This window comes from Lepidochelys olivacea (genome assembly GCF_965140295.1).
Source record: "Lepidochelys olivacea isolate rLepOli2 genome assembly, chromosome: 14".
In the NCBI taxonomy this organism is placed as follows: Eukaryota; Metazoa; Chordata; order Testudines; family Cheloniidae; genus Lepidochelys; species Lepidochelys olivacea.
The window spans coordinates 37,067,699-37,094,111 of NC_140424.1; the positions used below are offsets into that span (position 1 = coordinate 37,067,699).

General features: G+C 44.7%; 1 protein-coding gene and 1 pseudogene across 2 annotated transcripts; both read left to right on the forward strand.

The window, feature by feature from the left end:
- The first annotated feature begins 8,377 nt into the window (after nucleotides 1-8,377).
- On the forward strand, nucleotides 8,378-9,339 carry LOC311530301 (olfactory receptor 5B21-like; annotated as a pseudogene). The gene has a single exon. The product of its transcript is annotated as an olfactory receptor 5B21-like (transcript).
- Nucleotides 9,340-12,935: 3,596 nt separating this feature from the next.
- On the forward strand, nucleotides 12,936-23,320 carry LOC311530614 (olfactory receptor 5V1-like; the record flags this gene model as incomplete). The annotated part of the gene is made up of 2 exons (XM_084647438.1): nucleotides 12,936-12,996; nucleotides 22,363-23,320. The coding sequence occupies exon 2, from the start codon at nucleotides 22,388-22,390 to the stop codon at nucleotides 23,318-23,320; it is 933 nt and encodes a 310-aa protein (XP_084503564.1). The 5' UTR covers nucleotides 12,936-12,996; nucleotides 22,363-22,387.
- Between the last annotated feature and the right edge of the window lie 3,093 nt (nucleotides 23,321-26,413).

Genomic DNA, 26,413 nt, shown 5'->3' on the forward strand with positions numbered 1-26,413 from the left:
ATCAAGTTGGGCCATTTCCAGCACAAATCTAAGTTTTCTCACCCTCCCCTCCCCCGACTCACTCTCCTGCTGGTAATAGCCCATCCAAAGTGACCACTCTCCTTACAATGTGTATGAAAATCAAGGTGGGCCATTTCCAGCACAAATCCAGGTTTTCTTACCCCCCCCCCACAAAAAACACACACACACAAACTCACTCTCCTGCTGGTAATAGCTTATCCAAAGTGACCACTCTCCCTACAATGTGCATGATAATCAAGGTGGGCCATTTCCAGCACAAATCCAAGTTTAACCAGAATGTCTGGGGCGGGGGTAGGAAAAAACAAGGGGAAATAGGCTACCTTTCATAATGACTTAGCCACTCCCAGTCTCTATTTAAGCCTAAATTAATAGTATCCAATTTGCAAATGAATTCCAATTCAGCCGTTTCTCGCTGGAGTCTGGATTTGAAGGTTTTTTGTTGTAAAATAGCAACCTTCATGTCTGTAATTGCGTGACCAGAGAGATTGAAGTGTTCTCCGACTGGTTTATGAATGTTATAATTCTTGACATCTGATTTGTGTCCATTTATTCTTTTACGTAGAGACTGTCCAGTTTGACCAATGTACATGGCAGAGGGGCATTGCTGGCACATGATGGCACATATCACATTGGTGGCTGTGCAGGTGAACGAGCATCTGATAGTGTGGCTGATGTTATTAGGCCCTGTGATGGTGTCCCCTGAATAGATATGTGGGCACAGTTGGCAACGGGCTTTGTTGCAAGGATAGGTTCCTGGGTTAGTGGTTCTGTTGTGTGGTATGTGGTTGTTGGTGAGTATTTGCTTCAGGTTGCGGGGCTGTCTGTAGGCAAGGACTGGCCTGTCTCCCAAGATTTGTGAGAGTGTTGGGTCATCCTTCAGGATAGGTTGTAGATCCTTAATAATGCGTTGAAGGGGTTTTAGTTGGGGGCTGAAGGTGACGGCTAGCGGCGTTCTGTTATTTTCTTTGTTAGGCCTGTCCTGTAGTAGGTGACTTCTGGGAACTCTTCTGGCTCTATCAATCTGTTTCTTCACTTCCGCAGGTGGGTATTGTTGTAAGAATGCTTGATAGAGATCTTGTAGGTGTTTGTCTCTGTCTGAGGGGTTGGAGCAAATGCGATTGTATCGCAGAGCTTGGCTGTAGACGATGGATCTTGTGGTGTGGTCAGAGTGAAAGCTGAAGGCATGTAGGTTGGAATAGCGGTCAGTAGGTTTCCGGTATAGGGCGGTGTTTATGTGACCATTGTTTATTAGCACTGTAGTGTCCAGGAAGTGGATCTCTTGTGTGGATGGACCAGGCTGAGGTTGATGGTGGGATGGAAATTGTTAAAATCATGGTGGAATTCCTCAAGGGCTTCTTTTCCATGGGTCCAGATGATGAAGATGTCATCAATATAGCGCAAGTAGAGTAGGGGTGTTAGGGGACGAGAGCTGTCCAAGGTGAGCACCCCCTCTCACCTGCCCACCAGACTGTAGTGAGAGAAATCAGCTGCTGGGTCCCCAGATATTTTAAGCCTACAGAGCCTGAATGGAGTCCAGGCACTGCCCCAGTCTTGGGGTCCCTTGGCACACTCTTGGGGCACAGACCCTTTGTCTAGCACCCCATCCTGAGAGCTGGAACCCACCTTCCAGCTACCTAGCCCCTGGACTCAGTCCAAACCCCCCTGTAACTTAAACACACCATCTCCCAGAATCCCATGAAGGGATGAGCCTTCTGGGTCATGATTTAGTGATCTCAGGAGGCATGTGGGAAGCGTGAAGCTTATAACGCACACACACAAACTTTGTACCAATTCAAACACCATTGGTCTTTTACTTAATCACATAAGGCACAAAAGAGCATGGATCACGTAGAACGCAACATGCCTGCTAGCTGCAATGCCCATCACTAGCTCACCCTTCTCTTGGGAGTTCTTGGGGGACCATGTGGGTTCAGGAGGGTAGACAGGGTCCCCTGCTTATCAGACACCTACATGCGGGGATGCCTTTCCCTCCTCCTGAGCTGAAGGAAAATTGCCCCGAAGATGAGCAGCTCCTGCTCTTTTATAACTTTTAGTCCCTTCTGCCAGGTCAGGTCCTGCTCTGCCTCCTCAGGTGATTTCAGATCCTGTCAGTTCTCCTGGCTGGGAGCCAGTCTATTGCTTAGAGGTATTTCATTTCAGTAGGAAGGCACTTGACAGCAATTACCTTCTTTGTTATCCCTGTGCCAGCACCCATCTGGAATTCTAGTTCAAGATGGAGATCAAAAGACAGTAGGAAGGTAAAGACCAGTCTTGCAATCAAAATGGAATTTGCAGTCTGACACAGACTTATACAAAGTTCATAATCTCACACAGAATTCATAAATTCTACAGACAGATTCCCCAAATTGTCACGCAGGTGCTTGAACTTTACTCTTTGAACTGGTACGTTCTTAGTTCACCTATACTAGAACACTCATCCCATCTAACTAGCAAAGAGAGTGATATCCCTTCAGATTATCTGTTCTCTCTCTAGAGCTTTCCCTTTTAGACCAATTATTGTTGCTCCTATTATTCTCCAGAAATAAAGATGGCTGAGATTTACAAACTTCCTAAAGGATTTGGATGCCCAGTTCTCATTATAGTTATTGAAAATTGGACATCCACATTCGTAGCTGGCTTTGAGAATCCCACTCAATATTATTACTATCCCCCTTTCACAGTCATATAAAATTCCCAGCAGCTGAAGTGCCAAGGGAAATGTCACCTTCTCATACAAGGGATAAATAATAATTCAGGAGAGAGATTCATTCTTGGCTAAGAGGCCAAATGCACTAATCAGGGGAGCAGAACCAGAAAATCATCTCAGACACCTATAACCTGTAATCATCTCAAACACCTATAGCCTATAATAAGTCCCTTTATTGAAGGACCTGAGGCATATGAAGGAGGTGTGAATAGAAGGTGAGTTACGACAATCCTGGTTCCTGAAACCTTGAGTGAAGAGGTGACATCAGAGAATCCAGCTTGAAACAGACCTGCCTTAGAGGTAAATCAATTGATTTTTCATCAAATTTAGAGGAGAAGAAAGATATCCTAGTTTGATATGCTGAATTCCTTCTGACCAATGCCAGTTCTCCCCCCTCCCCAACTATTGTCCATTATTATTAATATAACTGGTCAAAACATTTTCTGATGGAACAGTCTTCCATGGGAAAATGTTGATTCAGCTACACTGAAACATTTTGCAAGAGCATAAAAAAATGTCATTTTTGTGGGACAAAATATTATCAAAATGTTTTGATAAGTCTGTTTTGATATTTCTGAAACAATTTTTTTTCCTGGGAAATTTGAAAATTTGACTTTTCATTCTAAGTGTTGGAATTTCCCACCAAAAGGAAATTCTGAGTTTTGACCAGCTCTAGTTATAAGAACATAAGAACATCCCTCCTGGGTCAGACCAATAGTCCATCTAACCTGGTATCCTATCTTCTGACAGTGGCCAATGCCAGAGGCTAGGGACACCATCCCTGACCATCCTGGCTAGCAGCCATTGATGGACCTATCCTTCATGAACTTACTTAGTTCTTTTTTGAACCCTGTTATAGTCTTGGCCTTCACAACATCCTCTGGCAGAGTTCCACAGGTTGACTGTGCACTGTGTGAAGAAATACTTCCTTTTGTTTGTTTTAAACCTGCTGCCCATTAATTTCATTTGGTGACCCCTAGTTCTTGTGTTAGGAGAAGGAGTAAATAACACTTCCTTATTTACTTTCTCCACACCAGTCCTGATTTTATAGACCTCTGTCATATCCCCCCCTTCATCTCTTTCCCAAGCTGAAAAGTCTCAGTCTTATTAATCTCTCCTCATATGGAAGCTGTTCCATACCCCTAAACATTTGTTGCCCTTTTTCGTACCTTTTCCAATTCCAATATATGTTTTTGAGATGGGGCAACCACATCTGCATGCAGTATTCAAGATATGGGTGTACCATGGATTTATAAAGAGGCATTATGATATTTTCCGTCTTATTATCTATCCCTTTCCTAATGATTCCCAACATTCTGTTAGCTTTCTTGGCTGCCGCAGAACATTGAGTGGATGTTTTCAGAGAATTATACACAACTCCAAGATCTCTTGTGTGGTAAAAGCTAATTTAGACCCCATCATTTTATTTGTATAGTTGGGATTATGTTTTTCAGTGTGCATTACTTTCCATTTATCAACATTGAATTTCATCTGCCATTTTGTTGTCCAGTCACCCATCTTTGTGAGATCCCTTTGTAATTCTTCGCAGTCTGCCCTGGACTTAACTATCTTGAGTAGTGTTTTGTATCATCTGCAAATTTTACCACCTCATTGTTTACCTCTTTATTTCCAGATCATTTATGAATATGTTGAACAGTACGCATCTCTGCTACACCTCTGAACATGGTATAGCAGAGACAATCTTTCTAAGAGGTTTCCCAGCCCAGCGAGTGGTAGACATACACAGAAGACTCATAGTTAATTCAGACTCAGTGCTAGACAAGCTGAAGTAGCAACAATGTATGTGAGGAGTCTTTCCTCACCACCTCTTTAAAAGCTTTTTTCTAGGGTTAGTGCCTTGAAGTCAGGAAAAAGAAATATCCAGAGGTTAGAAACATGAGTAGAAAATATTATAATCTCTCACTGTCCTCTGGCTCTTTCCTCACACAATATAACATGTGTTAGTCTCTCCCACCTGACCCCCCACCCCCCCAAAAAATCCACCTTTGACTCCATTTGCCTCTCCAATCCTTCTCCCTTTCATCTCTAAGCTCATTGAATGTGCTATTAGCAATCACTGATGATAGTCCTCTCTAGTTCCATTCTAGACACTCTCCAATCCAGCTTTTATCCCTTCCTCTCCATTGAAATCACTCTCACCAAAGTCTCTAATGATCTCTAAAGCTCAGATCCACTACTCCATCCTTAACCTCTTTGAACTGTCAGCCACCTTCAATGCCACTAATCATACTGTTCTTCTTGAAATCTTGTCCTCCCTTGATTTCCATCTCTCTATCCTCTCTTGGTTTTCCTTCTACCTCTCTAATAGCTGCTTCAGCCTCTTCAGAGGATCCTTCTCATCCCCTCTCCAACTTTCTATGGGGATTCTGTCGGGCTTTCTCCTTGGTCCCTTTCTCTTCTGCTTCTACACTTTACCTCTGGGTGAGCTCATCCACAAATAGAAATTCAACTACCATCTCTGTGCTGTTGTCTCACAGATATACCTCTCCATTCCAGTCCTATCTCCTTCTGTCCACATTAAATGGTACCCTGTCTGTCTATCTAGGCCAGGATATTTAAACATGACTTAGGGTGTAGGGAACCTAGCTCCCATTAAAATCCCTAATTAATTTTGACATTTCTCTATCCTTATTATGGTATCTGAGTGATATATCAATTAGGTTTGATAAGGGATCACCGATCAGACTTAAACTTCAGAGTTTGATATCCCTGCCAAAAAGACCCATGAAAAGCTGATTCATATCGTGCACTATCAAATTTCCAGTAGGTGAGATCAGAAAGAGCAGTAGGATTTTCCAAGGAGCCTAATAGATTCAGGCACACAACTGCCAGTGAATTTCAGATGGGATATTCAAACGTGATTTAAATAGGATCAGAAATAGACCAGGGTTGATTATTTTGAAAATCCCAGACAAAGTATCTATGAGAAATATGAACAAATAGGAAATACTGGAGGGTGGGGGTTAGAATTAGTTTAACATTTCTGCACTGGTTGAGGATTAAAATATAAACAGCAGAGGTGATCAAGTGAGGGAGACAGTTTCAGCTTCATTTCTGAATGTGTGTCTGGAAAGCTGTGCTTGATTGCATGGCCGAATAAGGATATGGTAGTGCTTAGCACCTAGAAAGCACTCATTATCAATAGCGCTCCAAACCACTTGAACCAGTATCTGTGTCCCTTTTTATAAATGAGGAAACTCAGGCACAGAGAGGGGAATTGACAGGCCCAAGATCATAAACAAGTCAGAAATGAAGCCCACAGCTTTGTACTCCCATTTTGGTGCCTAGTCCGCTGAACTACACCACAATCTCCCTTATAATAGTGGCTAAGTGATGCATCAGTCCAGCAACAGGGTTTGTGGCTATGATGGACTGAATTTTCAAAGCTGTCTAGGAAAACTGGATACCCCTCCCACAGTAATTGTAATTGGCATTGAGCATAGGGATAACTTAGGAAACGTTGACCTTCTCATTTGTGATATACAAGCACTATTCCAAATCTCAGTGTTCTCTGCTATTACTTACACAAATCCCAGACAACTTCTAGCCTCCCCAACAGGACCCAGCCACCATAAAAGCAGTCAGGGTAAGATTTTCAAAGCCACCTATGGGCTTAGTTCCCATTCACTCATCAGGACTTGTATGTCCAAATCCCTTTAGGAAGCTTTAGATTATGAGCCTCAAAACCCAATAGCAGATCAATGCCCATTTCCACCAGCCCTCCACATCTCAACAGATACCGGTTATTTCAGATCAAGTGGGGACGTGAATTCCAGCAATGTATGGACCCTATGGACAAGGCTGGCCCTAGACCAAATGGCGCCCCAGGCGAGGAGTGTCTTTGGGGCCCTCCCTCCATTTGTTAAACTTTTGAATACCTTTTTTTTTTGCATTTGTAGCCCATTTCATGTTTTTGATGCACAATTTGCATGCATGATTTATCCCCATCAGATAAGACGATACATTTGCACGCTAGGATGTGTAAAACATTCTGTTTTCCCTTTTGTCACTAACACCAAAACCAGCATCCCGAGCCCGGCACCCCCCAAGCCTGGCAACCCAGGTGATTGCCTAGGTCACCTGCCCCTACAGCCAGCCCTGCATATGGAGAATACTCTTCCAGCAGCTTCTCTGTATTATTTCAAGGAGGTGGTGGCAGAAGTCTCTCCACTGGCTGCAGTTGTATCAATATGGGGCAGAGGGACAGTCTCAAGCTTATAGGTCCTATCTGAAGACAATATAGGAGTAGAGCAAACATCTTAAATTCTACCCAGAAAGCCAGCAACCAATGCAGATGATGGAGCACATGTACTTTCCACTTTCACCAGGGGTGACAAGTGACATCAGGTATGCATGCCTCAGGTCATTTAGGGAGTTAGAGGTTAGAATAAATTCTATCCAGAAGTTAAGTAACAACCAATGTACATAACAGAATGGCTGACGTACACCTTCAATAAGACTCTCTACTCTTCATGCCCCTATCTACACAATGAAAAAAGGATGCTTTTAAAATTCATGTTAGCTAAACTTAATTGACTGAGCTAAGGTGACTGTGAAAATCTTAAACTCCGAATACATTAGATGTCTCAGGGTGTTTCAGATCAGAATAGCTAACTCAATTTAGCTAGCTTTTTTTTTAAATGAGACCTTTTTACATCATTCTCACATACCCCAAGAGTGCCTGCACTTTTTACACCAGTAACCTACCTCAAAATAGACAGTGGCGTAGGTGATGGTAGTAAGAACATCAAAGAAAAAGCTCTGTGCTCCTATCAAGAATTAGGCAGAAGAAAATTGTCAGGGTCACTTTTATTTTATTTGGTCCTGTAAACACAGGTTTCAGTCCAACCACATGCCTTTTTATAAATTGGGTAACAAATGGTGGGCAACCCCTTATCTGAAGTAATTTTTTTCCCAAACACCCTAACATTTAATATACAAGTAATAGGAAAAAAAATGTACCAGGAATACTTGACAGAGAATACTTGATCTTGAATGGTTTTTATAGATCCATAGCGTCTAAGGCCAGGAGGGATCATTGTGATCATCTAGTCTGACCTCCTTTATAACACAGGCCATAAAAATGCCCCCCAAATAATCCCTGTTTGAACTACAGCAGATCATTTAGAAAAACATCCAATTTTGATATAAAAATTGCCAGGGATGGAAAAGTCGATTCTCTTGAAATATTGGTGCCTGGCTCAGTGATATGGCTGACCTCGCAGCTAATGAATGACTGGCATTCCATAAAAAGGGAATGCCCTAAAAATTCAAAGCAATTGGGGCTGACTTTTTTGTTTCTATAAGATCTGCTCTATGATTTATTTTTGGGGAAGTTCTAGGGCCTGTGTTATCCAGAAGTCAGACTAGATGATCACAATGGTCCCTTCTGACCTTGGAATCTATATAACTGTGAATATATAAAGCCAAAGTTCAGATGTCTCCATCAGCAGAGACACGAGAAAATTACCCTTCCCAGTCTGGCTTCCTGAGCCAGCCATTGTACTAGTAACCCTCAATGGAAGACAGCTTTTGAACAATTTGGAATTAAAATGTTAACATTATATTGAAATACAAAAAGTTTTGTTTCCTTGACTTTTGTTTCAGAATTTGTTTTATTCCCTCTAGATGCAAGCCATAACAAATATAGAATGTGGAAACCAAACGACCGTCACAGACGTCATCCTCCTAGGATTTGGGGATCTCCCTGAGCTGCAGATTTTTCTCTTTCTGATGTTTCTAGTGAGCTACATTGTGACCATGGCTGGGAACATCCTCATCGTGGTGCTAATTGTGACTTATCAGCACCTTCACACCCCCATGTACTTCTTCCTGGGGAACTTGTCCTGCTTGGAGACCTGCTACTCCTCCACCATCCTGCCCAGGACGCTAGCCAGTCTCCTGACTGGGGACAGAACCATTTCTGTTTGCAGCTGTTTTGTGCAGTTCAATTTGTTTAGTGGTCTTGTACCTACAGAATGTTATCTCCTAGCCTCAATGTCTTGTGATCAGTATTTCGCAATATGCAAACCACTGCATTGTGCAATGATTATGAATGGCAGATTCTGCACCAATCTGGCAACTGTGTCTTGGATAGGTGGCTTTCTGGCTAGCTCTGTAACAACGTATTTGATATCAGAGCTAACTTTTTGCGGCCCCAATGAAATGGACCATTTCTTTTGTGATCTCACCCCAATGATTAAACTCTCCTGCAGCGATACCTATCTGATAGAACTTGTGACCCTCATCTTCTCCTCTCTTTTCACTGCCCCCTTTTCTGTTAACCCTGACATCCTATATTTGTACCATTACAACCATCCTGAGAATCTCTTCCACCACTGGGAGTCAAAAGGCCTTTTCCACCTGCTCCTCTCACCTCACGGTGGTGACAATTTTCTATGGGACCCTCATCATTGTGTATATGCTACCAAACAGAATGAGAGATCTAAACAAAATATTCTGTCTTCTACACAGTCCTGACTCTCCTGGTCAATCCCCTCATTTACATGCTGAGAAACAAAGAAGTCAATGGGGCCCTGAGAAAAGCTGTCAGGAAACTTCTGTCTTTCACAAGAATCCAGATAACCTAAGGTGCATGTTAAAAAAAAGTTCTTAAACTGAAATAGAGACAGTCTGAGATGATAAAAGGGTGGGATCCTGCAAACGCTGATATCTATCTAATCTATCTATCTATCAGGATATATATATATCTCCTTGAGAATCCTCATGTGAATTCACATTAGCATGACTTCCTAGATTAGACCATTCCTTTATCAGAAAGCACACACGAGGTGGTCCCTAGTTCTAGGCATCTGATACAATATTAGTGCAAAATGAGGACAGAGGATCAAATCCCATGGAATCTAACTGTAGGAGAGAGACAGAGAACCTGAAATACTGAGCCTGGTATAAGGCCTGAGGCCTAAACCATAGTCAGCAAAGTCTGGCCATGCTGTGAACCAAAGTCAGGCCAAGTATTAAAGCAGATGCTTACAAGTTCACTGTCAGATACATAAACTTGACAAGGGCACTCCTAGTGTTGCTAACACACAGGCACTCCTAAGAAGCAACAGACACTGGGTATGTGTGTGAGCACACTGCAAAGATTAGCCCAGGTACATCCTGACCTAACACCAGATAAGAGAGTTTGACAGAAGTGATGAATAGGGATGTTTTTCTTGAGACACCTGCAACAAGATACAAGGGGAGGTAACAAGCAGATGTCATGAAACATGTGAGTTGGAACATACGTTTGTTTCAGCCTATAAATGTCAGGGTACCTCAGTTTAAACCTCTGTGCAGCCAAGAGGACAGCAGAAATTCCCGCTGCTGACTGAGCTGCTCCTTGGCACTGGGCACTCATGTGTTAGTGTATCTGTAACCACAGAACCAGGATGCGAGAACTGTGACTTGAGGGCAATAAACCTGGCCGAGTGCCTTTGTCACTGAACCGAGCCTGTGGTCTTTCTTTATGAGTAACATCAAGGTCTGCTGAATTAACACGCTGCACTGTCTGCTAGTGCCTCTGACATCAGAGCTCCACGAACAGTAACAACATTGCAGCAGCAATAACATCCTTCAGCACTTAACAACACTAACCATACTGAATATCTGTCCCTCTGAAAACAATGGGAATAACAGGCACTCAGCACCACACAGGATTTGAGGTACAAGGTTCGCACAGCTGTACCTCTCCCATCTTTTAGCTCAGATAGCTATCTATCTTGACTGGAGTACCATCTATAAGTATTCACATGGAGAGAAGATATAGTGGAGGGCTCTTTATTATGGCAGAAAAAGACAGAACAAGATCCAGCACCTGGAAATAGAAATCAGCAAAACTCAAACAGGAAATAAGGTGCAACTGTTCATCTCTGAGGGCAATTAACCACTGGAATGTTACACAGCATAATATTGTAATTTAAATGTAATGTATTGCATGACTCTGCAACTTTTCACATCATTTTCACCAATATCAATTCTCCACAAGTGTACATGCAAAGTGAGATCAAATTTCCAGGGTTAAGGATATAATAAACATTAGATGACAATCACCTGTTTTTAGTCTTCTGAGGCAATAATGGAATTTCTTTCTCCTCCAACCTGTGGGCATTTCTCTGATAGGATTAAGAAAATCAGTAATATGTTCCTTCATTCCATCTCTGTGGACACAGTAAAGACATCCCACTGCGGGTCTGAGAGCCTTGGTACTGCTGAGGAGGATGAAAGTCTTGGGAAAGGAGAACATCAAGACTGAGTGGAAGGCAATGATCCCATAGTTGGGACCCTTCTTCCAGATGATGTCATGGTATCCTCTCGCACTGAGGATACCTCTCCAAGGGAGGGGAACCCCATTATTAGGAAGAGACAGGTAATAGTAATGGGGGATTTGATTATTAGAAACATTGATATGGGGGTTTGTGATGAATGGGAGAACCACATGGTGAATTGTCTGCTGGGTGTGAAGGTTGCTGATCTCTTGAGACATCTAGACAGGCTTATGTGCAGTGCTGGGGAGGAGCTGGTGGTCGTGGTACATGTAGGTATCAGTGACATAGGGAAGGATAGCAGAGAGGTCCTGGAAGCCAAATTTAGGCTGCTTGATAAGAGATTAAAATCCAGGACCTCCATGGTAGCATTCTCTGAAATGCTTCCAGTTCCACACACAGGGCCAGTTAGACAGGCAGAACTGCAGGGTCCCAAAGTGTGGATGAGATGATGGTGTTGGGAGAAGGATTTTAGGTTTATTAGACACTGGGGGATCTTTTGGGAAAGGACCAGAGTATAGAGGAAGGATGGGCTCCACCCAAACAATAATGGAACCAGACTGCTGGCATGTAAAATTGAAAAGGTCACAGAGGAGTTATTAAACCAAGGTCTGGGGGAAAGCCAAAAGTTACAGAAGAGTACATGGTTCAGACAGAGACATCCCTTAGGGGAGGATCTATTAATGGGGATTCTCTATACCTTAGTAAGGAGGAGAGGATAGAAATTAATAAAATGCAGGTAGGAGGTGAAGAGAAACAGTCAAATGAAAAAAAGTCCCATTCAATTACATCACATAAAGGCAGACAACCAAATATTGACAAATATAAGTGCTTGCATACAAATGCTAGAAGTACTAAGATGAGTGAATTTGAGTGCCTGGTATTAAATGAGGATATTGATATAATAGGCATCACACAACTCAATGGGAGCCTTTCCAATTACTTCCATGGTCACTGGATCATTTCCATACCGAAGTGAGAAATTCAGGTCCCAGGAAGGGTTGGAAAACAGAGGGGAAGGAGAAAGCACTCACCATTCAGGAGGAAGAAAAGAGAGAAGAAACATCTTCCCTGCCCTTCAGCATGCAGAAGGGGTGAAGAATTTGGAAAGGGGGAGAGAGAGAGATGTTAAACCGGGGTTGATAGTTGGCCCAGTGTATCAAATGGTGTCACACAGGGTCAAAAGAACCCCTGGTGCACCTTCCTGTCGATGTCTTGAGTCCTGATGGTGCATTAGCATTTCATAATATTACTTAAGGTGGCATTTATTCCATGGCACATATACTGCAAAGCAACAACAGGGACCAGGATGGTACAGCTGTTCTTTGCAACTTTGTTCAGACACAAATGGCCAGTTCTTTAAAGATATTTGGCACCTAGTGGGATTTTCAAAAGCATCTGGGACCTAACACCCATTGAAAAATCTGGCTAGGTACCTAAATACCTTTAAAAATATGATCCAAAGTGACTCTGCATTTCCTTGAGTCTAAATCTCCAGTAATCTAAGATGTCCAGCTGCAAATCCATCCCTGTGTGAGATAGAGCCAGATGCTCCTTGCAGGATTCTGTATGTTTGATTTCTTTCCTTTCTTGTTACTAAGTTCAGTTGGAGTTGCTTGGCAACATCATGGCGGAAGATCTTTGGGGAGAATTCCCTTGTGGTCATGAAAACGTGTATAATAATTGCAGTGTGGCACTTTGGGAATCCTGCTTCGGTTGTGCCATTCACTTCTATCCAGGTGAATTAGGTTGGGATTTGTATTGGGGAGATTGGGGGGGAGAATTCTCTGTTTATCGATTCCACTGGCATTTCTAGTAGATTAATTAATGGATCATGTCTGAAGCAAATCAAAGCCAGCTGGCCAGATCCTAAGCATATATAAAGCAGTACAACGAACGCTGAAGTCAATGGTGCTACACAGATTTATGCAAGCTGGGGATCTGCTGAATTATACCAGTTTAGGGACCTGGTTCAATATGGTTAGTGTGTGTTTGTCTGAGTTTGTGTACAGTTCATTTGGTACATGTGTTTGTCTGTTTCCTTTACTCTCTCTGTGTGCATGTGTCTAGAACTGCATTTGTCTGGAATTTGTATGGATGTGTTTGTAGTTGTGTGGATGAGATCATATTTGTGTGTTTTATTTTGTTTGTAGGTTTGTGTGTGTGATTCTCTATGCAGCTGTCTATGTATCATGTTTTTATGGTCATATACCTGTGCTAATCATTTTTTTTTGCATGTTCATAAGTGTGTGTCTAACTGCATTTGCCTCCTCATCTCTGTGTGTGTGTCATTGTGATTGACTGTAGGTTTGTGTGTGAGATTGTCTGTTGTGAATGTATGTTCATCTGTGTGTATTACAAGTCACACAGAAACTCCAGAGACATGTATCTCTGTCTTTCTAGGCACTTTTAAAAATCCCATCCACGGTCTGAGGATATGTGTTTGCAGGTTGTCTTTGTGCTCATGTGTGTGTCATAGAATCATAACTCTGGAAAGGACCTTGAGAAGTCATCAAATCCAGCCCCCTTTGCTGAGGCAGTAAACCTAGACCATCCCTGACAGATGTTTGTCCACCGTCTTCTTATAAACCTCCAGTGACGGGGGTTTCCACTGTCTCCCTTGGAAGCCTTTTCCAGAGCATAACAACCCTTATTTCATTTTTGAGACAAGGTGGGTAAGGTATTATCTTTTATTGGATAGCCTTTTGTTGGTGAGAGACAAGCTTTTGAGCTTACACAGAGCTCTTCTTCAGGAAATTATTTCATTATGTCAATGGGTTTGTATTTGTATGTTGTGTAATATATGTGAAAGGTGGTTTCAAAAAGGACAGTGATCAATTGTTCTCCATGTCCACTAAGGGTAGGACAAGGAGGAATTGGTGTAGTTTGTATCTGGACAGATTCAGGTTAGATATTAGGAAAAACTCTTCAGCTCGAAGGATAGTTAAGCTCTGGAACAGGTTACCTAGGGACGTTGTAGAATCCCTGTCACTGGAGATTTTTAAGAAAAAGGTTGGAAAAACACCTGTCAGAACTGATCAAAGTTCACTTGGCCCTGCCTCAGCATCAGGAGCTGGACTAGATGACCTCTTGAGATCTCTTCCAGCCCCACATCTCTTCGATTCAATGTCTACTTATATCTGTTGATTTGTTTGTGTCAGGCTGTTGTGTATGTATGTTGAAGACTAAGGCCAGAATTTTCAAAGGGAGCTATGGGCTAGTTTTTTAAAGGTATTTAGGCACCTAGTGGGATTTTCAAAAGATTTAGGTGACTAACACCCATTGAAATCATTTGGACCTTAGTGATTTTGGATAACTCAATTTTCAGTTTTCTAACATGTGATGCCTTAAAGGGGGCTGATTTTCAGAAAGTGCTGAAGAATCATGTCCCTTTAAGGTGACTTAAATTGGACAACTCAGAATCTTTTGGGCAGCTTTGAAAATCTTAGACATAGGGGGAGATTTTTCAAGGGTACAAGGGATAGTTAGGCCTCCAGCTCCCATTTCAAAGGTAGCCTGTGTCTTTAAAAATCCTCTCCCTTCCCCAGTGCCAACTCTCAATGCTATATTAAATATTGTAGCTGGGCTTCTGCTCATCTGGGCAGCCCCATATTCTACAGTTCGTATGCCCCACTTCTGTCTGCCAGGCCCCTGCATCCCAAGGCAAATCTATGGTTCCTGTGAATTCAACATAGCATGACTAAGTATGAGCATCAGGTCTCATCTAAATGAACACTTAGTTTGAAGCAAGCTGGGGTGCACTAAGTATCTGACTGGATGCTGCTGCCACACACTAATAGCTCCCGAATGCACTTTGAGCTACTCCCATTGCAAAGCAGGCTAGATCAAAGCACACTAGGGGAGTGTTAGTACATGGCAGCAGTGTCCAGATGGACACTTGTTACACGGCAGGCAAGGGGGTAGATTTAGACCCGTCATTAAGCGTCAATGTAGATAAGACCTCAGCGGCAGTCTGAAAGTCTTGGAGCTTGTGTGCTTTGTGGCACGGGTGGGAGAGGGATATTAATTAGGTGAGGAGGAGAAGAGAGTGCAGGGTGGCCACAGGCAGGAAGGACATAGAAAGAGAACAAGAGTTAGACAGATGCACAAAGAAAGAAAGAAAGAAAGAAAGAAAGAAAGAAAGAAAGAAAGAAAGAAAGAAAGAAAGAAAGAAAGAAAGAAAGAGACTAATCTAGCCCTGGTAAGGATGATGACGATAGATAGATAGATTAGGTAGGAGTGAGTGAGTGATTAGCAGGAGATAAGGGGAACTAGTTGATTCTTCTACCGCTGAAAAGTGTTATTAGGTTTATATGTGTCATATTCAATGATGTACCTGGGTATGGACCCAGATGGGATGTAGATGAGGAAATGGTGTGTGCTGGCTGGCTGGGAGGTGGCATGGAAAATGCATGGAGGTGGCAGAGGGAAAAGTTGGTATGAAACAAACCAGCCATGGGGGAGTTTTGTGGAGCGTTATGAATTTAGTACCAGAGTTGCACACAGGGACTTTTCTGAAACAGGATTTCTCTTGTATTGATCAGACCAGATTTCAAACAGCATTACCTCCTCACAGCGCTATAGATAGGGGTTATCCTCTCCTCGATTAATGATGAATTTAAGTCTGCAGCCCAAATTTGTATTGAGTAGAAATAGCTAAGCACACAAAAGCACAGACATGCACAAACATATACAGACACAGAAACCACATATACATGCTACTGCATTTACACATGCACAAACACAATTAAACACACACACTGACACTACAAGTACACACAGAAAAACACACACACATAACGCACACAATCATATACATACACATTGAAACACACACATGCAGATGCTACCAGAATCACACAAAAGCACATGCAATTGAACACACAAACACCTAAATACAAATCAGCAAACATTCAAAATTGTATACATACACAACTGAACACAAATAGAGGCACTACCACAATCACACAAAATCACATACACAAACAACACCACACACAGTACAACCATATACATATACAATAGAAAATAGGCACTACTGCAATCACACACACAATGACAAACATATACAACAACACACACAATCATATATATTGTGATGGGGCAAGGCCCGATGGCTATAGAAAAGTAGTGGGAGATAGATATATTAGCTCCAGGCTAAACAAATCCCTGGTACCAGCATAAGTGAAATGGCAGCTGCTCCAGGTCAATTAAGACACCTGGGGCCAATTAAGAACTTTCCAGAAGGCAGGGAGAATGCTAGGTTGATTGGGACACCTGAAGCCAATCAAGGGCTGGCTGAAACTAGTTAAAAGCCTCCCAGTTAGTCAGGTGGGTGTGCATGTCAGGAGCTGTGGGAGGAAGTTGCGCTGTTGGAGAGGCTGAGTAGTACACACCATATCGGGCACAAGGAAGGAGACCCTGTGGTAAGGGTGAAGTGGAGCTTGAGGAAGTGAGGGCTGCTGTGGGGGAAGTAGCCCAGGGAATTGTACATGTCATATTTCTAAAAGGTCAGCTACCATAGCTGATACTATTAGGGTCCCTGAGCTGGAGCCCGGAGTAGAGGGTGGGCCCGGGCTCCCCCCACCCCACCTTTGCCCCCTGATGAATCACTGAGACTGAGAGACAACAAAGACTGTGCCAGGAAGGATAACTTCTCCTCACCTCCCTCGCTGGCTTATGATGAAAATGGCTCAGTAGACTGTGACCTTTGTCTCTAGAGAGAGAAGGGTTACATGGAGGGTCACAGTAAGCCTCTGAGGCTAGCAAAATCCGCCAGGGAACGTGGGACCCATGAAGCAAGGACAGAGCTTTGTCACAACTGGGGTCAGCAGTGGGATTTTGTACACAGCGTGGCAGAAGAAAGAGGTTGTTTTTTTTTTTAAAGTGCACTGGGGTTTTGGATTTTTGGTTTGTTTGTTTGCTTTGTACCACAATGGAGGAGGTGGTAAGAGCTCTGGTACAAGCCACAGCAGCCCAGCAGGAGGCCACCCGGGTTCAGGCAATGGCACAACAGGAATCTATGTGGCTACAGCAGGAAACCAATCAATTATTGATGAGCCTGGTGACCCAAGATCATGCCCTCTTGAGAGAGGTGGTGGACCAGCTGAAGATCCTCACCACCAGATGGGACGCGAACCCTGAGAGCCACTGGTTGTCTGCCAAAGATGACATCAGGAGATAACATAGAGGCATATATCCTCTCTTTCGAAAGGACTGCTCAGCATGAGGCGTGGCCCCAGGAGCAGTGGACCAGCATTTTTTGTGTGGAGAGGCCCAGAAGGCCTACTTTGACTTGCCTGCCACAGATGCCACTGACTATACCCGTCTGAAGGCAGAGATCCTAGCACGATCAGGGGTAACGGCAGCGGTAAGGGCCCAGAGGTTCCATCAGTGGAAATACCAGGAGAACAAACCCCCAAGGTCCCAGCATTTCAACCTCATACACCTCGTTACAGCCTGAGGTGTGCAGGCCGGGGGAGATTTTGGAGACCCTGGTCATAGACCATTACATGTGGGGACTGCCACCAGATCTCCGCAAATGGGTAGGCCAGAATGATCCGTCCACCTACGACGAGATGATCACACTAGTAGAAAGATGGATGACAGCCAGGGAACTGACCCGACTACCCAAGCACCCGTCCCCAACCCTGGAAGGTTGGGCAGCCAGACCCCGGGGAGTCCTAGGGAGAAGAAAGGGGAGGCAAAACCAGAAGGAAGGGATTGGCCTGAGTGGGGGGAACCCCAGGACTAAACCCCCTAACCCCCGGGTTAGGTGAATGATTAAAAGCAATTATAGATGTTATGCATGTGGGGAGTGGGGACACATAGTAGCACAGTGTCCCAGCACCGAGGAGCCTATGCAATGTAACTTGGGGGATTGGGAGGTCCCATGCTCCCTTATTCACCTTGCGGGGGTCGCATTAGCCCCGCATAATTACACCAGGCCAGTGATGATAAATGGAGCAGAGACTACAGCGCTTGTGGACTCTGGGAGTGCTATCACCCTCATATCGGGTAAGATGGTAAAAAGTAGTCAGCTGCTACGAGCCAAACGCGTAGCAGTGATGTGCGTGCATGGGGCCGTGAGCCACTACCCCACCATCCCAGTGGAGATAGAGGTTCAGGGAAACCCCATTGAGGTGACCGTGGGCGTAGTTCCTAAACTCCCATATCCTGTAGTCATTGGGAGGGACTATCCAGGGTTTGATAATTTACTCCCCCCGGAGAGGCTGGACGGAGGTGGGGACCCTGAGGACAGCAACTCGTCACCGGTGGAATGTCAACCCCCATTGTTCGCTGAGATTTCTCAGGATCTGTTCTCAGCCCCCCGAAAGAGCCGGAAGACAAAAAAAGAGAGGAACGCCGCAAAGGCCTTGGGAACCCAGATCCTGACCCAGGGCCAGAAGACCTCCCTAGTAGGCAGATGGATGCGAGCAGCCAACAAGAAACTTCCACCACAGAAGGTGAGCCAGAAGCTGCCCCCAGCCATGATGGTGGCGAGCCATTGGAAGAAGCAGAAGCCGGCCCCTGGGAGCTTGGGCAGGTTAGTCCTGGGAGAGAGACTTTTGGGTGGGACCAGGCGGAGGACCCCAGATATGATAACGCCAGGAAAGAGGTGGCCGAGATCGATGGGATACCCGTGGATGGGAAGGTCTGGGGTCCCGGACCTTACTTTATAGTGAAGAAAAAGCTCCTGTACCGCATGGTGCAAATGCAGGAGCAAGAGATACAACAACTTCTGCTACCACAAAAACATCAAAAAGTCATACTGAGTCTCGCCCACAGTCACCTGTTTGGAGGACACCTAGGGGTAGAGAAAACCCAGGCACGGATTCTGCGGAGGTTCTTCTGGCCAGGAGTACATGAAGATGTCCGGCGATACTGCACCTCTTGTCTGGAGTGTCAGTTACATAGCCCTCGCCCGCACTTACAGGCTCCTTTGATACCTCTTCCAATAATAGAGGTTTCTTTTGAATGGATAGCCATGGATCTGGTAGGGCCCCTAGAGAAGACAGCTCGGGGCCACCAACATGTGCTTGTTGTACTGGACTATGCAACCTGGTACCCGGAAGCTGTTCCCCTGCACAACACAGCTTCCAAGACAATAGCTAAGGAGCTAGTACAGATCTTTGCCCGGGTTGGGCTATCCAAGGAGATATTGACTGATCAAGAGACACCTTTCATGTCCAAGTTGATGAAAGATCTCTGTTCATTGCTCCATGTACAAGCCCTACGGACCTCTGTATACCACCCACAAACAGATGGCCTTGTGGAAAGGTTCAATAGGACCCTCAAGGCCATGATCAGGAAAGTGGTGAGCCGGGATGGGAAAGATTGGGATACCCTATTGCCTTACCTCATGTTCACCATCCAGGAGGTTCCGCAAGCCTCCATGGGTTTCTCTCCATTCAAACTACTATATGGGCGCCACCCTCGGGGCATATTGGATATAGCCAGAGAAGCCTGGGAAAAGGAGCCAAATCCCGGAAGGAACATAGTTGAGCATGTACTGCAGATGAGAGATCTGATAGCCCGAGTTACACCCATTGTACGGGAACACTTGGAGAGAGCACAGGAGACCCAACGAACCCATTATAACCACCAAGCGAAGCTTTAACGATTCCAACCAGGGGATTGGGTGATGGTATTGGTGCCCACAGCAGAAAGTAAACTGTTGGCCCAGTGGCAGGACCCTATGAAATAATTGAAGCCGTGGGAGAGGTGAACTAGAAGGTGTGGCAGCCAGGCTGCTGGAAATTGGAGCAAATTTACCACTTCAATCTTCTAAAACCTTGGCACGATCGAGAGGCATGCTTAGTCATGCAGGAGACCCTTCCCCAGGAGGATAATTTACATGAGCAAGTGAGGATATCATCCAACTTGACGCCGATCCAAAAGATCGAGGCAGCCGACATGATTAATCGCAACCGAGATGTGTTCTCTACAAAACCAGAGCTGACTACTGAAACCTATCACCATATCCGCACGATCCCCGGAGCCAAGGTAACATTGAGACCCTACCGAATCCCAGCAGCCAAAAGAGAAGAAATCAAGGACGAAGTAAAGAAAATGTTAGAATTAGGGGTTATTGAAGAGTCTTACAGTCAGTGGTCCAGTCCCATTGCTCTAGTGCCTAAACCTGATGGTACCATGAGATTCTGTCATGACTTTTGCCGACCGAATGAAATATCCCAGTTTGACGCACACCCCCTACCACGCATCGACGGACTGGTTGACCGACTGGGTAGTGACCGATTCTTGACTACACTGGATCTGACAAAAGGGTACTGGCAGGTTCCTCTGACCAAAGAAGCTAAAGAAAAGACAGCATTCTCCACCCCAGATGGGCTATTCCAGTACACCGTCCTCCCGTTTGGGCTACATGGGGCCCCAGCCACATTCCAGCGCCTCATGGATAAGCTGCTGCGCCCCCATACTAGTTATGCAGCTGCATACCTAGATGATATCATCATCCATACGCCAGACTGGGGAACCCACTTGGAGAAAGTTGAGGCAGTACTCCTTAAGGCGGGCTGGCCTCACTGCTAATTGCACTAAATGCGCCATAGGGCTAGCAGAGGCTAGGTACCTGGGATATATTGTGGGAAGGGGCATAGTGAAGCCCCAAATGAATAAGCTAGAGGCAATTCAAAACTGGCCCCAGCCGACCCGAAAGAAGCCGATCCGTGCTTTCCTAGGTGTGGTAGGATACTACCGAAGTTTTATTCCCCACTTCAACACTAGGGTAAGTCCCCTAATGGACCTGGTGAAGGCCCGAGATCCAGACATGGTAAAGTGGACCAATGCAGGAGAGGGGGCATTCACAGACCTTCGGACATCCCTCTGTAATGACCCATACTCATAGCCCCGGACTTTAACAGGGAATTTATTTTACAAACAGACGCTGCCGAGGTGGGGTTGGGGGCAGTTCTGTCGCAAATGGTGGGAGAAGAGGAACACCCGATCCTCTACCTAAGCAGAAAGCTTCTCCCAAGAGAACAGAAATATGCAGTAGTCGAGAGAGAATGCCTTGCTGTCAAATGGGCTATGGAGACACTGAGTTATTACCTATTAGGCAGGCGATTTACTCGTTTGACGGACCATGCACCCCTCCAGTGGATGCAGTGGAATAAGGAAAAGAATGCAAGGGTCACCAGGTGGTTTTTATCCCTCCACCCATTCCAGTTCCGCATACAGCACACGGCTGGATGCCACCATGGCAACGCTGATGGTCTGTCACGAGCATACTGCCTGGCGTCCCAAGTTGCCCAACTCTATGGTGTTGAGGGGGGGTGGGGGGGTATGTGACGGGGCAAGGCCAGATGGCTATAGAAAAGTAGTGGGAGATAGATATATTAGCTCCAGGCTAAACAAATCCCTGGTACCAGCATAAGTGAAATGGCAGCTGCTCCAGGTCAATTAAGACACCTGGGGCCAATTAAGAACTTTCCAGAAGGCAGGGAGAATGCTAGGTTGATTGGGACACCTGAAACCAATCAGGGGCTGGCTGAAACTAGTTAAAAGCCTCCCAGTTAGTCAGGTGGGTGTGCATGTCAGGAGCTGTGGGAGGAAGTTGCGCTGTTGGAGAGACTGAGTAGTACACACCATATCGGGCACAAGGAAGGAGGCCCTGTGGTAAGGGTGAAGTGGAGCTTGAGGAAGTGAGGGCTGCTGTGGGGGAAGTAGCCCCGGGAATTCTACATGTCATGTTTCTAAAAGGTCAGCTACCATAGCTGAAACTATTAGGGTCCCTGAGCTGGAGCCCGGAGTAGAGGGTGGGCCCAGGCTCCCCCCACCCCACCTTTGCCCCCTGATTAATCACTGAGACTGGGAGACAACAGAGACTGTGCCAGGAAGGATAACTTCTCCTTACCCCCCTTGCTGGTTTATGATGAAAATGGCTCAGTAGACTGTGATCTTTGTCTCTAGAGAGAGAAGGGTTATGTGGAGGGTCACAGTGAGCCTCTCAGGCTAGCAAAATCTGCCAGGAAACTCAGGACCCATGGAGGCAAGGACAGAGCTTTGTCACAATATACACAATAAAACTCTCACAGACACACACACACATACACAACCACAAACACAATCATGCAATCAAACACAAACACACACATGAAGAGACACACAGGTACATTTTCTTGCCTTTATATTGCACAATTTAAGCTGAAATTATCCCCTAAAATTTTCTGTTCTAGTTCACAAACAACCTAAATCTGAGATTTCCAAAGCCACCAAAGGGATTTAGGTGCCCAGTTCCCATAAATTGTCATGCAGACTGGGTATCCAAATCCTTTAGGTGGCTTTGAAAACCTCAGCCTCATTCCTTACATTTATTCTCTTTAGAGTCATCCTTCTCAGCTCTGAAGAAATGGCAAATGAAACTGCCCCAACCGAATTCATCATCATGGGGTTCTCCAACCTCCAGCAGCTGAAGTTCTTGCTCTTTAGCATCTTCTTGGTCACCTACCTCTGCACTCTGGTGGGGAACATCTCCATCATCATGATCGTCTGCACAGATCCCCAGCTCCGCATCCCCATGTACTTCTTCCTGGGGAACCTCTCTTTCCTGGACATCTGCTACACCACCACCAATGTCCCCCAGATTTTGGTGCACCTGTTGGCAGAAAGGAAGAGGATCAGCTATGCAGGCTGCATCGTGCAGCTCTATTTTTTCCTCTCCTTTGTGGGCACGGAGTGCATCCTCCTGGCTGTGATGGCTTATGACCGCTATGTGGCGATATGCAACCCCTTGCACTACTTCCTCATCATGAGGAAAGCCTTCTGCCTCAAGCTAGCTGGTGCCTGCTGGGCCAGTGGCTTCCTCAACTCTGTGGTGCACACATTGTTCACCTTTCAGCTGCCTTTCTGCGGGGACAACCAGCTCAACTACTTCTTCTGTGACATCCCACCCCTCCTCAAACTCTCCTGTGGGGACACCTCCCTCAATGAGATCATCCTGCTCACCATTGGGGTCTTCATTGGGTGGACTCCATTCCTGTGCATAGTCCTGTCTTATGTCTACATCATCTCCACCATCCTGAAGATACGCTCCACAGAAGGGAGACTCAAAGCTTTCTCCACCTGTGCATCCCACCTGACCATCGTCCTGCTATACTATGGAAGCTCCATCTTCACCTACATCCGGCCCATCTCCAGCTACTCGCTGAACAATGACAGACTGATCTCGGTGCTTTACAGCATAGTAACCCCCATGATGAATCCACTGATCTACACCCTGAGGAACAAGGATGTGAAGGGGGCTCTGAGAAAAGTTTTCTTGGGGAAATTGTGTTTGCAATGAAAGGGGCAAATTCCCCCTCCCAGAGGCTTCTCAATATTATCTGGGGGTGTCAAGGTTCCTTCCCCACTCGGAACTCTAGGGTACAGATGTGGGGACCTGCATGAAAACCCCTAACTTTATTTTTACTAGCTTAGGTTAAAACTTCCCCAAGGTACAAACTATTTTACCTTTTGCCCTTGGACTTTATTGCTGCCACCACCAAGCGTCTAACAAATATCTAACCGGGAAAGAGCCCGCTTGGAAATGTCTTTCCCCCAAAAATCCTCCCCAAACCCTACACCCCCTTTCCTGGGGAAAGCTTGATAAAAATCCTCACCAATTTGCATAGGTGAACACAGACCCAAACCCTTGGATCTTAAGAACAACGAAAAAGCAATCAGGTTCTTAAAAGAATAATTTTAATTGAAGAAAAAGTAAAAGAATCACCTCTGTAAAATCAGGATAGTAAATACCTTACAGGGTAATCAGATTCAAAACATAGAGAATCCCTCTAGACAAAACCTTAAGCTACAAAAAGACACAAAAACAGGAATATACATTTCATTCAGCACAACTTATTTTATCAGCCATTTAAACAAAACAGAATCTAATGCATATCTAACTAGTTTACTTACAAAGTTCTAAGACTCCATTCCTTTTCTGTTCCTGGCAAAAGCATCATACAGACAGAGAGAACCTTTGTTTCTCCCCACCCCCCCTTCCAGCTTTGAAAGCATCTTGTCTCCTCATTGGTCATTTTGGTCGGGTGCCAGCGAGGTTATCCTAGCTTCTTAACCCTTTACAGGTGAAAGGGTTTTTCCTCTGGCCAGGTGGAATTTTAAAGGTGTTTACCATTCCCTTTATATTTATGACAGGGGGCTAAAGTTCTCTCCTTTGTGTTTTCCCATCTATGTTCAGTAGTATTGGAGAAAACATGAAAAAATAAAATTTACAACAATATACAATAAAAATCTAGACATTGTTTTCAGTTTGAACATTGAAATGGTCCTATTTTTGTCTTTTCTGATTAAACATTGTACTGAATTGCTAATAATGGTTGGCTTTTTTTACAATATTTAAGTGAAATTGTATTCAAAATAATTCTCAAAATGGTTAGCATAATTTTTCATTTACTGAACCTGCTCAGGTAAATAAAAAATCAACTATTTCAATAAATTTTTTATATCATACAAATAATTGCAAAAAAAACCTCCTAAAAAATTAAAATGTCCACAACTTTTTACACACACACACACATACACTCACACACACACCCAATTTATAAAAGACTATTTTTTAGGATTTTTTTTCTGTTTCAAAATGTTTGGTCTCCTCCAGTAGTAACAAAACATAAAATAAAACAAAACAAAATCAATAATAGTCAACTCATCAGCTCATCTCACAGAACAGAGAACAAAAAACACATGGTGAATTCCAAAAAAATTGCTTTATTTACAAAGCCGTGTAAATTAATCAGTAAATGAAATAGCAGAGAACAGTAATAGATGGTAAAAAGAGGTTTATACTGATTGTAAGATGGCACCAAAGATAAGAAGACACAATGTATAATGGATGCTGGTGGCTGTAGGCCTTGCTGAAGCCCTATGCATGAGTACCAATATGAATCAAAGGCTGGGAACCAGAGTAGGCCTGGCTTTAGCAAAATAGCAATTCATCAGGTGCCAGCTAACCAAGTAAGCACATTCCTGACCAAAGAGCATGGTACAAAAACACACAGATCTCTCAAGTAACTATGTAAAGACATTCTTATGAGATGGTACAAGAACACATCGACCCCTCGTAAGAAAAGGAGGGAATGACATGATAATGGGTGTGGTGTTTTGTTAGAACTAGCATGTACAAGGACAAGGGTGGTAACTAACATCAGGAGAGTAAAACACAACTTGTTTGTATCAATGTGTATATAAGCAGAGTCAGGGTGAGCTCTACCCTTACATCTGGTGGTGAATTGTGGCGAGCTGTGGAAAAGAACTTCAGGGGCTGATCTTGTTTGCATAGGCACACCCACCCCCCCTAGAATGAGGCCATAGCTGTGCAAATGGTCACTTGGGCTGCTCTGGGATCCCCAGTTTCTCTGTTATTGGGGCAGGCAGAATAAAGTGTTGTTACCCTGATTATGTGAATCAAGGACAGTGGAACTGTTTTATGACAGAGGGACTCACCATCAACTAAGTAACACTCGCTAAGCAAGGGACATGGGTTCCAAAACTCATTGAATTGAGAGGGTTTGGGGGGCAGGTGCTTGTACCAGCTGGTGTGGGCCTGTTTTGAGGGCCCAAAACCTCACCTCATCACTGTGGAATAGCAGAGCTAATTTTGATTCTATTAGGAGCCTAAATACAGGCTGCTGAGCTGAATTCACTGTGGGCCAGCACTGAGGCTCCCCTACTATAAGCTGAAATCACTAAAGAGCTAAAATTACTAAGAGCTGAAATCACTGAGTGCTGTGTTAAGTAGTGGGGGGGCGGCTGAAGATATATTGTGGAATGGCTGGCAGAGCAGAGCAGTTCATGGGATGGCTGGTGGAGCGAAGCGGAGTGGCTTATGGGATGGCTGATGGAGTGGAGCGGCTTGCAGTGAAGGCTGCAGAAGAACCCCATGGAGAGGCGGGGCAGTCGGCCTCTGACCGTGTAAGGTTCCCCTTAACATGTAATGTGCCCCACCCCATTTCCACCCAGGCTGGGAGGTAAAACTCTGCAGATAAACTTTTGAACTCTGGGGCTGCACTGACCAGGGACTTTGGGTAATTTTTGGGTTGCTGGACTCAAGAACCAAAGGGAAAGGACATGGCCCAATTTGCTTACCCATAGAATAGTGAGTCAAGGCCGAGGTCTTGGTCCTTATCTTCAAGTTGTTCAGTGGCTAAAAGATGTCCTAAAGCTGCAAAATGAGGACTGTGATTGAGAATTGGAAGGAACGTGGGGGGCAATGGGTGCAAAGGGTTGGGGATATAGGAGGGAATGGGGCTACGGGGAGGCAGAGGGAACTGGGGGGTTCAGAGGCAATGAGTGGAGCTATGTGGAGAAAGATTTAAGGCCAGGGGAGCTGAGAGGTGAGTGGGCATGAGGAATGATTATCTGGACTATAGGGAGA